Source organism: Danio rerio, chromosome 19 (genome assembly GCF_049306965.1).
Source record: "Danio rerio strain Tuebingen ecotype United States chromosome 19, GRCz12tu, whole genome shotgun sequence".
NCBI lineage: Eukaryota > Metazoa > Chordata > Actinopteri > Cypriniformes > Danionidae > Danio > Danio rerio.
This window is the reverse complement of record NC_133194.1, coordinates 44,004,501-44,019,038: the sequence shown is the minus strand read 5'-3', so window position 1 is coordinate 44,019,038 and position 14,538 is coordinate 44,004,501. Positions and strand designations below refer to the sequence as shown.

Genomic DNA, 14,538 nt, shown 5'->3' with positions numbered 1-14,538 from the left:
TCTATCATCCTACTTGACCAGAGATCAGATGTGGCTGCAAAGTGGCAGCAGATGTATAAATCAGCCTCAGCATTTAACAGAGCAGCGTCACGGGATTCCACACACAGTGGAGAAAGTAATTGAACAAATCCTTCTGGAAAAATTAGATCGATTATATGTTCTGAATGTCGATTTCGATTACTTCCGATTTATCGCCCAGCCCTACTTTACATGACACTTTAAGCTGAATACTAGCATCTTGAAACAAATCTAGTCAAATATTATGTACTGTCATCATGGAAAAGATAAAAAAAATCAGTTATTAGAAATGAGTTATTAAATCTATTATGTTCAGAAATGTGTTGAAAAAAAAATCTCCATTAAGCAGAAATTGGGGAAAAATATTAAGGGGGCTAAAAACTCAACTGTATATGCTGTATGTATAAATATCTAAATATACATAAACTGTACAGACTATACAAAATAAAAAAAAAATAAGAGATCACTTTGGATTGATTGGGTTTGAGTTTGAGTGAAATATTAATATTTGTTGTAGTCTATTGTGGTCTGATAATATTTATTCCACATTTTTAATAAAAATAGAAATTTGTTGCTTATTTTGCAGAAAGTGAGAATTGGTCTAATTAAAAATATTTTAATTTTGATCAAAATCAGTTTATTCACCAAATAGTGATTTCTGAACTCCCTACCGAACATCTTGTCTTATGGAAAAAAAAAAACTTTAAATGATAACTTTGAAAGTTGGAAGAAATGCCGTTATTAGACTAAAGTTCATTCTTTCATTAATTTTCCTTCGGCTTAGTTTATTTATTTATTTATGCCACAGCAGAATGAACTACCAACTTATCCAGCATATGTTTTACACAGTGGATGCCCTTCCAGCTGCAACCCACAACTGGGAAACATCTATACACTCTCATTCACACACATACTACGGCCTATTTCATTCATTCATTTTCTTTTTAGCTTAGTCTCTCTATTAATCAGGGGTCGCCACAGCGGAATGAACCACCAACTTATCCAGCATATGTATTATGCAGCGGATGCCCTTCCAGCTGCAACCCAGTACTTGGAAACACCCATACACACTTGCTTTCACACATATATACTACAGGCAATTTAGTTTACCCAATTCACCTATTGCGGATGTCTTTGGGCTGTGCACGCCAACACGGGGAGAACATGCAAACTCCACACAGAAATGCCAACTGACCCAGCCGAGGCTCTAAACAGCGACTTTCTTGCTGTGAGGCAACAGTGCTACCCATTGCGCCACCCCTACAGCCAACTTAGTTCATTGAATTCACCTATATTGCATGTCTTTGGGCTGTGGGGGAATGTTTTGCATTTTTTAAAACATTATAATTTTTTTAATTATAAAAAGTTGTTCTGCTAAAAATGTTAAGCCTTCTTTAACATTTGTTCTTGTTTATGTATATATATATATATATATATATATATATATACATATATGTATGTATATATATATATATATATATATATGTATGTATGTATGTATGTATGTATATATATATATATATATATATATATATATATATATATATATATATATATATATATATATATATATATATGTATGTATGTATACACACACACACACACACACACACACACACACACACACACACACACACACACACACACATATACAGATATTTATATAGATGAGACAATAACTTGGGTCAAACTTAAATCCTGGTTCAATGCAGCAGTTTCGTGTCTCTTATTGTCTCAGTATCAATACCTCACATACAGTTTCGCTATCACGATTACAGTAGAATGTGCTTCAGTTATCAGTAAATCAGATGGCTGGTCACTAGAGAAAAAAAAAGCCTGCGCTCCTGTCGTCTGGCCGAGGCAGGTAAGTCTCCAGGGCTCACCTGTCAGCCTGTCGTGGGAAAGGAGCCTTTATTTCAGAGTCATGGTCGGGCGGGGGGGTCAGCGCCACACAACAGCCCGTGTGTGTGTAAGAATGTTGAATCCGGTGCCTCCCCTCCATCTGTGTCTCTCCTGAGCCGTGCGGACAATGTGCTTTGAATGCAGGAGACGCGCTGCAGCCTGCTTCTCTCAGACGGCCTGGCTCCTCAGGGTCCGGCCCAGGCACAGAGCTGTCTTTGTCAGCCTAATTACCCCGCCTCTCCCCTTCTGCCGCTGCAGGGCCTCCACCACCACCACTCCCTGTCCAGGCTCCAAAACCAAGAGCCTCCGCGCACACACTTCATATCACATTCACACACACACACATACACACCTGCGAGTGGAGCTATCATGCACACAGCAGATCCAGATGTTCCCACATTAACACAACCCTCACCTCTGGGTCTCCGGACTCTGCCAGAGCAGATGAGCCAGGTCTGGGCTCCTTTTGGGGACGATTGTAATCTTCTCTGGCCCACAGGAGAGCTCAAAGATCACTCGAGGAAAGAGATACCTAGGCTATCTGCGCTACCTGTGTACACGCTGCAGATTAACCTTGCGAGTTTAATGAAGCCTGTCTAAAGCGCACTTCAGCCGGGCTTTAAAGCGTTCTGCTGAGAGGAAAATCTCTCCGTTTCTTCGCTCCTGGCTGCTGGCCAGCATGCTGGAGATGAGGAAACCCAATCCCGTTGAAGGTACGGCTTTGTTTACGGTGACAGACGCAGGAATAGTCTCTGAGAAGAAGGAAAAAAACGTTTATTTGAAGTGACAAGGCACAAAACAGACTCATTCCTGAGGGCTGACATTAACACACCATAAACCCAACTCCCAGAATACACTACAACACTACCCCGAACGAGAACCGAGGCTTTGTGATGCATGCCTGAAAATGTTTCTGTCTTTAATTTGACATAACGTGTCCATCTTCTTGGCCCCCAGGGTGCGAAAGCTTGTTTCCTGAGAGACATTCCCTTCTCTGCCATTTATTTCCCCTGCTACGCACACACCAAGGCGGCCCTGACGGATGAAGACGGGCGAGTGGGACCTGGCAGGCTTTTGCTGGCAGGGGCGCTGGCGGGTAAGCCACCACGCACTCTCCGGTAGCCGCCTGCCACCGCTGGCTCCATTGTGGTTGGCCGTAATTAGAGTGCTCAGTGATTTAGGCTGTGTTTTGAAGTGCGGCGCGCCTGCCAAGGGTCGGATATTTTCCACTGTTTAATATATAGGGGCTGGAAGTTTGTGCTTTGAGCTTTCAGAGTGTTAAAAGAGGCAAAAAAAAAGGTCCCAAAGTAGCCGTAGTGCAGGAGCAATAAACAGATCCTACGATACTGGCATGACCAGGCCAGCACATCCAGGATCTGACTTCTGCAATATTTTTACAAGTCTCTCTTTCCTCGTCACGTATAAAATACGATCCAGATTTGATGTTGTTTTTAATATTTTACTCTTGTGGTTGGTCTTTAAGAAAACATCGCTTAAAAAGACGACTCCCCTAGCCAAGCCAGTATGGTTTGGAATGCGAGCGAAAGAGAATTAATATTTATTTCTAATCCTTTTTGCCGTTTTAGATTTACTGCTTCTTGACTCGAGCGTGATACGAGATTGAAAAGCCATACATGGGCAGGGAGAGCTTAGCATTCCTGTCTCCCCCAATGTTTTATATCTGTCAGATGGTGTAGAGCAAGTTTTTATGGTTAGGTATGTTCTTATGGCATGTATCACTCAGTTTACCATTTATCAGCAATTCCAGCTTCAAGGCAATTAGTGATTTACAGTCATTTCGGGAAATTTAATTACACGCTCAGTTTGTGCGCCGTTATTGGTAAGGCAGGCAGACTTCTGCGGCATCGAAAGCGCAAAGCTGGCTTCTTCTGTCTGTTCTACAGGAAATGGGTGTATTAGTTGGGTTTTTAAAATTGTGTTTTAATTTTAAAGCGCTCCTGTTATGCTTCTTATCCTTTTAACTTCATTTAGTGCATAATGTTGCTATTTGAGCATGAAAATTCGCGGAGTTGGAAAACCAAACTCAACCGGAAAACATTTTGAAGTCTCTCAAATGCTCTAATAACAGTCCTACAACAGGCACAAGCTAATATCGCAAATTTAAAGTCACAGAATATCATTTTCACCCTTAGAGGGCACGTATTCAGAACAAACAAAAACATTTTGAAGTCTCTCCTATGCTCTAATCACAGCCCTACAACAGGCACAAGGCAATACCCTGAACTCAAAGGCAGAGTATATCATTTTCACCACTAGAGGGCTCATATTTACAACAAACAAAAGGGATCCTCAGAATTTTTATCACCATTACTTCCTATGGGACTCCTGCAGAAATCACGCTGATAGATGAGCTAAAGTATTCAAAACTTTTTATCATGGTAGTATGAAGCTACCACTAACTTACAATCTACTAATTCCCGTTCATCAACTTGTGATCACGTGACGCAGCAGCACAGTTTTATCAGACTAAATGAATTTTAGGCTTCTGTTCTAAAGCTGCTCTATGCAGTCTCAGGGGCCGATCACACCGAATGCAAATTTTTACGTTCCAAAACACAAGGTGTCCCACAATGCCTTTTTTGTTGACAAGAAAAAAAGAAGCACGGTCTGCTTTTTATGTCGCTAGGCGTTGAGTAAAGCAGCTGGGTATTGTGCGAGAGTGTTGCTGTTGATATTAATATAATTTTACAATTTAATAATATTGTGATATTCAAGATTTGCAAACAAACAAAGGGATCCTCTGAATTTTTATCATCATTACTTCCTATGGGACTCCTGCAGAAATCACGCTGATAGATGGGCTAAAGTATTCAAAACTTTTTATCGTGGTAGTATGAAGCTACCACTAACTTACAATCCACTAATTCCCGTTCATCAACTTGTGATCAAGTGACTCAGCAGCACAGTTTTATCAAACTAAATGAATTTTAGGCTTCTGTTCTAAAGCTGCTCTATGCAGTCTCAGGGGCCGATCACACCGAACGCGAATTTTTACGTTCCAAAACACAAGGTGTCCCACAATGCCTTTTTTGTTGACAAGAAAAAAAGAAGCACGGTCTGCTTTTTATGTTGCTAGGCATTGAGTAAAGCAGCTGGGTATTGTGCGAGAGTGTTGCTGTTGATATTAATATAATTTTACAATTTAATAATATTGTGATATATAAGATTTGTGAGTCCTCAAAAGTCTCCGTAGTTGTCTTGACAATGACAACACAAACACTGCAGGCACCTCAACGGAAACCCTGCCTCTGCTTTCATTTGATTGGAGAATGAAAAGGACGCGAGTGACGTAACATGCTTTTACCACTCCGAGTTGACTTTTTTCAACTGCGAGCACAGATCGAACAATGGTAAAAACGCGAGGCGCAGCAGGCGGTTAAAACGTGAGGCGTGCAGGGTGCATAAGCAGCGGTCAAAATGCTCGCGACCATTACTAAACCATTCGAAAAAGGCGCCTCTCAACGCAAAATCGCATTCAGTGTGATCGGCCCCTTATAAAACAATATATTAAACCATCTATCTCTGTTTTCTATAAATCAATCCAGAGTGGGTGTATAACATATAGCACAATATATATAATCCTATACTAGTGAGATTTGGGCATTTTAATGAAAATATTATACATATTGTGCCATTAAATAATTAAGTTATGCTAGTAGTCTTTTGTACTCATGGCTTTGTGCTCAGAAAACAAATGTATACTGTTTAAAAACACATGCAGATGTTTTGTTTGTTGTTGCTGGAGTATCCGATGCACTTGCTGTAAAGGCTGCAAGGGTGAGGGGAGCAGCAGCAGCTCATTTGCATTTGAAGTGAGACTCAAAGTAATGAGGAATGATAAATGATCCATGAGGTGTGTTGAGCTGAAACTTCACAGATTTATTTAGGGGAATGCTGAAAGTTATATTAGACCAGGGTTCAATGCTAAAGATTTTTTCTACTGGCCCATTTGGACCAGTGGTTTAGAGTTTTACTTGTTCCACCAATTTTTTCACTGGCCCCACCAACAAAAAAAGTTAATAGCTATTTTTTTAGCCACAATTTTAAAAAAATGTTTGAATCTAGAATTTAAATATTTAAAAAATGCTTATAAATGTATAATGAGCAACATTCAAAGTGTTATGCAAACAAAAGTAGCGGTATGGAAAATGTGCAGGTATTTTATTGCAAATCAAAAGTGTCTGACCTGCCAAACTGAGGGCAAACTTTACAAAACATCACTTCATTTTTTTAGTTGTGGTGTCCCCTCATAAATGTCTGCTTCCAATACATTAGAAACAAACGCTTTCTTTCGGCATCATCATTTGATGTTGCTGTCTCTTCGCTGTACTGGTTGTTATGGAAAAAAAATAACATGCTCACAGCATCCAATCAGACAAGAGGAATCTAAAAGCAATCAGGTGCTTACGACATCACAGAGAAGGTAGCATTTGAAGGCTTAAAAACCCAAACTGTTTCTTGATTTTAAGACTGTATTTGCATGCAATTGATTAATAGTCGTAGGCCAAATTAAACTTTAGTGACAAGGCAGCAATGGCCCAATCAGGCTAGTAATGATCCTGTCTACAGTCCTGAGCATCTCACATGCTAGCCTCGGGCCATCGGGCAGTCCTTATCATTAAGACCTGTAGACTACATCTTGTAAAAAGCACATAATTGGATCTCTTTAGTTTTTATTTTTTTATTTTCCTTCTTTAGTTCTGATATTCAGTTTAATTTCATTTAGTTTTAGGCGTATATGCTATGTTTGTGCACTAAATAGAATAATTTAAAAATGTAAACCGCAAGTTACTTAACAGATTAAATTATTGTTGATATTTCGGTATAAAAGTATATTGGTTTACTTGTGTGTTTATTATTCCATCACTTATCAAAAGCCAATACAATAAAAATAAATAAATAAATGAATACATAAAGTATATTTCTCTTGATTTTTTTTTACGCTCTTTGTGCTCAACGATGAAGGTGTGTCCACTGAAGCAGGTGAGCATTGAGAAAGGCTTGCAATTATTCACATGCAAGTATTTTATTTAGATGTTAAAATAAAGCTCTAGAACCTGTGGTGGAGTCAGCGTGCAGGCGGTGTGGCTGCTCAGACTCAATGTTATCGCTGATTTAGGCTATTAGGAACTGAATTGGTGCCACAGTGGCCTTTGTGCTGGCCAGCGTGGGACAGGGCTTATACAGCAGTCTCATTATTAAGCATTGTCTGGATCTTTAAATAATAATGATATAAAAAATGCCATTTTCCCATTGGAGATATTTGTAATGTTTGATTAAATAGGCTGGTGTAATATATTTGACAGAAATAGTTCACAGCACACTGGGCAATAATCATAGATGGAGTTGCAGAGTTTGCATACATTGACGTTTTACAGTTTAAGGCAGAATTATTAGCCCTCCTGAATTATTATTATTTTTTTCCTAATTGCTGTTTAACAGAAAGAAGTTTTTTTTTTCAACAAATCGTCACCTTGGAATTATAAGGCTCTATCTACGTTCTGATAGATTTTGAGATATTGAGCTTCAAAGTTTTTGCATTTCATATAGCAAACAATATGTGTATAACAGTTCTCTTCCATACATTAACATGACAGAGACCTTCAATCTACTCTAAATGTACATTATCAAAGTTCTCTTACATTTGAAATTGGAGTAAAAAAAACACGGTAAATGCAGATAGAACTTTCTAATTCTGAAAAGTCATTTTCTACTTGAAATTTTAGGTTCCATCTGGCAGATCATTCATTGAAGCATTACTTTTCAAGAAATCCAATCACAAAATATATAATTTGGTGTTGTAACAATAAGTTGATGCTTGAGAAGGTTACATTTTTGCTTTCGATTGCATTTATTTCATGTTTTAGGATGAATATTTTTTCTTGTTCAAATTAAGTATACAAGACTGTGCTACATATTTTGACCAGTGCAGATTTTCATTTTATGTAATTAATATGGTAATATTTATTTTATTATATCAATTATTGAATTATATTTATTGAATTATATTCCCCCATGAATTAACTTAAGTATTTTCCCTTCAAGGCTTAATATTAAATTTAAAGACTTTAAAAGAAAACTGACAATTAGCAAAGGATTTTAATAAACACTGAAAAGTGTTTCACTTATATATCCATATATATACACACAAATAAAAATATTTTACATTTAATATGGAATTTCTTTTTTAAATATTTGTTTCTTTTTCAACAATGTAAAATTTTACATTTCATCTGAAAATGCTTCTCAATCATCACATTTACACAGATTTCAATTTTGTGTTTTTTTTAGCCGATTTTGTGTGATCTTGTCTTTCTGGTCTTTGCCGCTGTCAATGGAGCAGTCCGGCAAATTGACAAAGAAAGCTGATCCTGATTGGTCCTTGTGCGTGGATTTAAAATACTAATTGGCTCACAGAAAGAACCTCATAGAACCAAGCTAGAGTTCGACTTTGTAGATAAATCGTTTTAGTTTTTTTAATTAAAAAGTCTTAAAATGTAAACAACTGTAAACAAAACATCACATTATGTAAATAAGTTGTGATTTAATAAGAATATGTGAATAACTCAATTTTGACAAAAAATGTCAGCTAAAACCTTATAATTCTAAGGTGACAAAATTTCTTAACATAATAGATTTAATAACTCATTTTTAATAACTGATTTCTTTTATCTTTGCTATGATGACAGTAAATAATATTTGACTAGATATTTTTCAAGACACTAATATTCAGCTTAAAGTGACATTTAAAGGCTTAATTAGGTTAAGTTATGGTAATTAGGCAAGTTATTGTACAATGATGGTTTGTTCTGTAGACAGTTGGGAAACAATATTGCTTAATAGGCTAATAATTTTGTCCTGATCTGATGAACATCATTTGGGAAATATTTTGACTGACTTGAGGGCTGATAATTTTGACTTCAGCTGTACATCTGGCCTTGAGACAGAATTCAGTTATACCTATGTGATTATATATTATTCATCTTTTTTATGGATATGAATTCTGTATGTTTTTCCAGGGAATTCCAAGCCGACTCTTCATGACATGTGTGACTTCTCTTTAGGCATGCCGGCCGCATCCCTGGTGACCCCAGCTGATGTTATCAAGACGCGGTTACAAGTGGCTGCCCGTGCAGGCCAGACTACATACAATGGACTCATTGACTGTTTCTGGAAGATTCTTCAAGAGGAGGGCCCTCGTGCCTTCTGGAAAGGAGCTGGAGGTATATCTCGCAGACTTACCTGAAACTGGTCACGCTCATTATTTTTTGCTATAAAAGATTTTGGAGGTAACCTTATGTTCGCTCATTCATTCATTTTCCTTCGGCTTTGTCCCTTTATTCATCAGAAGTCGCCACACAAAATGAACCGCCAACTTATCCAGCATGTGTTTTACACAGTGGATGCCCTTCCAGCCGCAACCCAGTACTGGGAAACATTCATACACACTCATTCATACACATACACTACGGCCAATTTGAGCTTACCCAATTCACCTATAGCGCATGTCTTTGGACTGTGGGGGAAACCGGAGCACCCTGGAGGAAACCCACGCCAACACAGGGAGAACATGCAAACTCCAGACAGAAATGCCAACTGGCCCAGCTGGGACTTGAACCAGCGACTTTCTTGCTGTGAGGGAACAGTGCAAACCACTAAGCCCCCGTGCCACCCCGATTCTTTGTCATTTTATATAAAAAATATTATTTAAAAATTAAATATTATTAAAAAAAAGTATACTTTTTATAATTTGAGTATATAAACTAATATAACTAATATAAATTGAGTTTTTCTATGCATATACAGTTAAATACAAAATTCAACTTTTCCCATGTGCTGTTCAAGAAGATTTTTTTATCCTATTTTAAAACATCAAAACTAATTTCTACTAATTTGTTTTTGTCATGATGGCAGTACACAATATTTTGCAAAATAATAGTATTCTGCTAAAAGTGCAATTTAAAGGCTTAACTAGGTTATTAAACTTAACTAGCCAAGTTAAGTTAATTAGGCAAGTCAATGACAACAGTGGTTTGTTCTCTAGCCCTTTAACTGCCCCACCAACAATTTTTTGTATTGCATTTCTTAACTCCTAATGTCGCTAGTTAACATACTCAATGCATTTTTTTAACACATTGCATAATTTATAAAATGTCAACCATTTGGTAGAGGTTGATATGTAGGTTTATGGTAAAAGTACCGGAATTAATACATATACTATGAAGAATCTGAAATTATGAAATGTATGACTAGTTTATTTAAAAAATAAACAAAACATTTTTGAATGCTAAATTGTCTTTATTTTTTTATGCCATAAAATATTTCAGATTCTCATTTAACATGTTTTCTTGATTTTGGTTTTATAGTAAAAAAAAGAAAAAAGAAACCAAAATCAAGTGTAATAATGCAACAGGATTATGTTTATTTGATTTTTTGTAAACCAACCATGCTGTGTGCGTGAACCATTATTTAAATCACTTTAACAGTCTTTATTTAAAACAGTGAAAACATGGTCAACCATTTAGTAGAGCAGGCAGTTAATAGAAAAAAATTCTTTAAAATTCTTAAAACTTTTTTTTTCTTTCGGAAATAGGCTCAAATTAAAAATCCCCAAGAGTTAAACTGTTGAGTTTTACCATTTTTGGAATCCATTCAGCCAATCTACAGGTTTCGTGGGAGCACTTTTAGTTTAGCTTAGCATAGATCATTAATTCGGATTAGACCATTAGCATCTTTCTAAGAAATTATAATTTTTTTTCTAATGGTCTAATTTATCTGGATGCCGGCTAATTGGGTTAAAACATGTTAAAACTCAACTGTTTAACTCAACAGGTGCTTGTTTCCAAAACAAAAGTATGACTATAAAAAAGGGGGAGTATTCTTTTAAGACGTTCTAATGATATTAAACTTAAAAACCTTTTTTTTTAATGCATGTTTTTTTTTCATTTAATTTTTTTCATTCCTCCCAAGCTAAAAGGAATAAGACTTTCTTAAGAAGAAAAATATATTATTTATTCATTTATTTTTTTTTTCCGGCTTAGTCCCTTTATTAATCCGCAGTCGCCACAGTGGAATGAACCGCCAACTTACACAGCAGATGCCCTTCCAGCTGCAACCTATCACTGGGAAACATCCATACACAGTCTTTCACACACATACACTACGGATAATTTTAGCCTACCCAATTCACCTGTAGCGCATGTGTTTTGGCTGTGGGGGAAACTGGAACACCCGGAGGAAACCAATGGCAACTTGGAGAGAACACGCAAACTCCACACAGAAATGCCAACTGACCCAGTCAAGCCTCAAACCAGCAACCTTCTTGCTGTGAGGCGATCGTGCTACCCACTGCGCCTCATGATGCCCCAAAATATATTAGGAAATAGTTAAATACTTAAAAATGTCCTTGATCTTTTAAACAGTCACTTAAACTACAGGTGTCAAATCCAGTTTCTGGAGGGCCACAGCTCTGCACAGTTTAGTTCTAGCCCTACTTCAACACACTTACCTGTAGGTTTCAAATAAGCCTGACAAACTCAAACAGTCTGATCAGGTGTGTTTAGTTAGGATTAAAGCTAAACTGTGCAGAGCTGCGGCCCTCCGGGAACTGGATTTGACACCTTAAACATTTATATGTAACATTTATAACATAAAATATTTGAAAAAGACCTCAGATTTCACATGAGGGCTGATAATTCTGTCTTCAACTATAGAAATTCTCATAATAACATACATTTGTTTTATTTTTTCCTCCTCAGCGCGAGTGTGTCGCTCCTCTCCGCAGTTCGGAGTGACGCTGGTGACCTACGAGCTCCTACAGCGGTGGTTTTACGTGGACTTCGGCGGACAGTAAGACTCACACACTTCCAAAACGAACACTTTCCGTAGATATCTTCCATTAGAAAGAGGCTGTGGGGTGCGCAGTGTGATTGTGAAGAGCAGCGAAATGTCAGATGCCCTGAAATTTCATTAATAGCTGTTTAGAAAGGGCCGCCTTTGTAGCAAAGACTCTCATTTCGACGGCCACTTTGTTACAGCTGAGGCCTAATTACTACACAAGAAAAGCAGCGAGCGCTCGGACTGAAAGCTGTTAGCGTCTTTATCTCTCCCGCTGAAGTGAAAAAAAACAGCCTGGCGCTCTGGTTTCCAAAGGCTCTGCTGACTCACTGAAGGCTGGAGGTGACATTTGTAGAAATGCTCTTCATAGCCGCACGGCTCCATGTGTCCAAGTGATTTGAGGTGGGGAGAATTGCTTTGACTGGAGTCTGTTCCACTTCTGGACAGAATGACCTTCTTTTACCATGGAATATTGTGCTGTCTTGAAAGCCAGAAACCACAGGCGCACATAAAAGAGCATGATGTGTGTGTGTGTGTGTGTGTGTGTGTGTGTATATATGTATATATATATATATATATATATATATATATATATATATATATATATATATATATATATATATATACACACATACACAAATGTTTGTGCTTTTATACCTGTTTGTATATTGATTGATGTGGTCCAGAAGTTAATGTGTGTTGTTATATTAAGATAAACAGCCTGTCTTCTTTGTTAAAATAAGAGTATTTTCCTGTCAAATTTTTAAACGCAAAATAAAGAAACACAGTGGTTTCTTGCTTTTTTTTCTCTCCCGAAAACTTTCCCTCCAGGATATAGACTGTATTTTCAGATGATGTTTGAAGATGTGAATGAAATAAAATCATGCAGTCTTGTAGATCAAATGGGAAACTTTTATTTGAGTTGAAATAAAATGTGCAAATGTGGATGCACAGATGTTGAAATGCGAGCTCATACTGATCATTTTATGACTATGATCCGGTGGTCAGTATTATAAATATAATATTTTTTAGCTGTATGTTTTAATACTTATAATACAGTTCTTTGATTTTGAAATGAGTTTTTAAAAGCTTATTAAAAATTATTTATTTAAAAATAAATCTGCTATAGGCAAAGGTATTTTTTTCACTAATGTTTCAATAAATATTTAAATAAAATTTTAATATTTAGTTAATATATAATGTAAAATTTTCAATTAGTAAAAAGTCAAATAAATTATATTTTTATTAACTGAAATAAGATTAAAATATATATATATATATATATATATATATATATATATATATATATATATATTATAATAAAAATATATATTTTTAAAATCTTATATACATTCATTCATTTACCTTCGACTTAAGGCTGATTTACAATTTTTTGTCAAAACGCACTCGTATGCTGAGGCACAGCTTTTGTGCGTTTGCATAGCCATGGCTGACACGCACCTCTCAAAAAGTTTAACTATAGTCACAATGATGTGTAGCACAAGCTCCATCGGAGCCCGATGAAGTGAGTGTTTATAAGTGTTGAGTCCCATGAAGGAGCTCCAGATGAAAACTTTTGTTTTATGTTTACCTCATAAATAAAGTTGTTGCACGTCCGCCGATTCCCGCCTCTGAATGAGCAAGTTTTAGCTACTTGTAACAAACTTCAACAATGAAAATAACATTTTAAAATATTATTCATCTGGTATCTATTACTGTATCTTAAGCACTAGTAAAATAATTTAAATATTTTATAGTTATTATTGTGAGACTATTATCAATATTATTTTTTAAACAAAATATAGCTGTCGCACAGTATCAGTGTCATTTCCACCACAACACTGTAATGTTGCTTTAAAAAGTTTGTGTGAAGGATTATTTTAGTGGTTTCTATGAAAATGAATAGTGACATCTGAGAACATCTTCAGGAATTCAAATAAATTTCAATTTTTATCAACAACTCTTGAAGAAAATTCAAGGTAAATATTGATTGATAGGAGAATTACATTTATTCTACGTCATTCCCAAACATGCTGGACCTTCAAAGATGATTTTAAAAACCAAACAAAATGAAGGTAGATAAGAGGGTTTTGTATACATGAAAGGCTAGCATCAATTCAAAGCTAATCGGTGAAGCTATTTTTCATTTTTTCACAATAAACTGTTGAAATGTCATTTCCACCACTGTCATTTCCATCACCACACACATTTATACAAATATTTCAAAAGTTTTAATCACACATTAAAAAGTGTATTCACAATGTAAAAGTTCATGCTTAATGTTTAATATACAAATTCAGTTTGTTTGTTTCTAACAAGCTCTTAGCCAAATTAATATGACATTTTAGAGTGTGACAGGTGTACAATTCAGCAAACAACTAATTTATTTCATCGACAAATGTATATTTATTATACATATTGTGGTAAGATTGGTTAAACCAGATACAAAAATGATCTTAGACAATGTTTGACTGCCAGAATTTCTTTCATTTTGAAATAAGCTGTATATTGAGATGTGCTGGAATTGACATTTGTTCAGTTCACGATGGAAAACATGTTTCTCTTCTTATCTAAGTTTGTCTAAGTTTGCTCATTTAAGTTTGTGGTAATCAAATATACAATTCCAAGAAACCATTTAACCTAAGGATGCCTCAAATGACTAATCAGAGCCCACAATTATAGAATCTATACTAAAATAGAGCAACGGTAAGCATAACGCATGAAATATACAATGAGAATATGTATTTACATGAGTCATTC

At 36.1% G+C, this 14,538-nt stretch overlaps 1 protein-coding gene across 4 annotated transcripts in view; it reads left to right on the top strand.

Moving 5' to 3' along the window:
• The window catches only part of slc25a13 (solute carrier family 25 member 13), a 94,799-nt gene that overhangs the window by 75,754 nt on the left and 4,507 nt on the right, over positions 1 to 14,538 (top strand). For 2 of the 4 annotated variants that reach the window (XM_073931919.1, XM_073931920.1), the window contains 3 exons: positions 2,878 to 3,016; positions 9,006 to 9,164; positions 11,700 to 11,790. In XM_073931919.1, the coding sequence (XP_073788020.1) occupies positions 2,878 to 3,016; positions 9,006 to 9,164; positions 11,700 to 11,790 (389 nt within the window). The remainder of the gene's footprint in view (positions 1 to 2,877; positions 3,017 to 9,005; positions 9,165 to 11,699; positions 11,791 to 14,538) is intronic. The other 2 variants (XR_012395234.1, XR_012395235.1) reach the window with 1 other exon arrangement.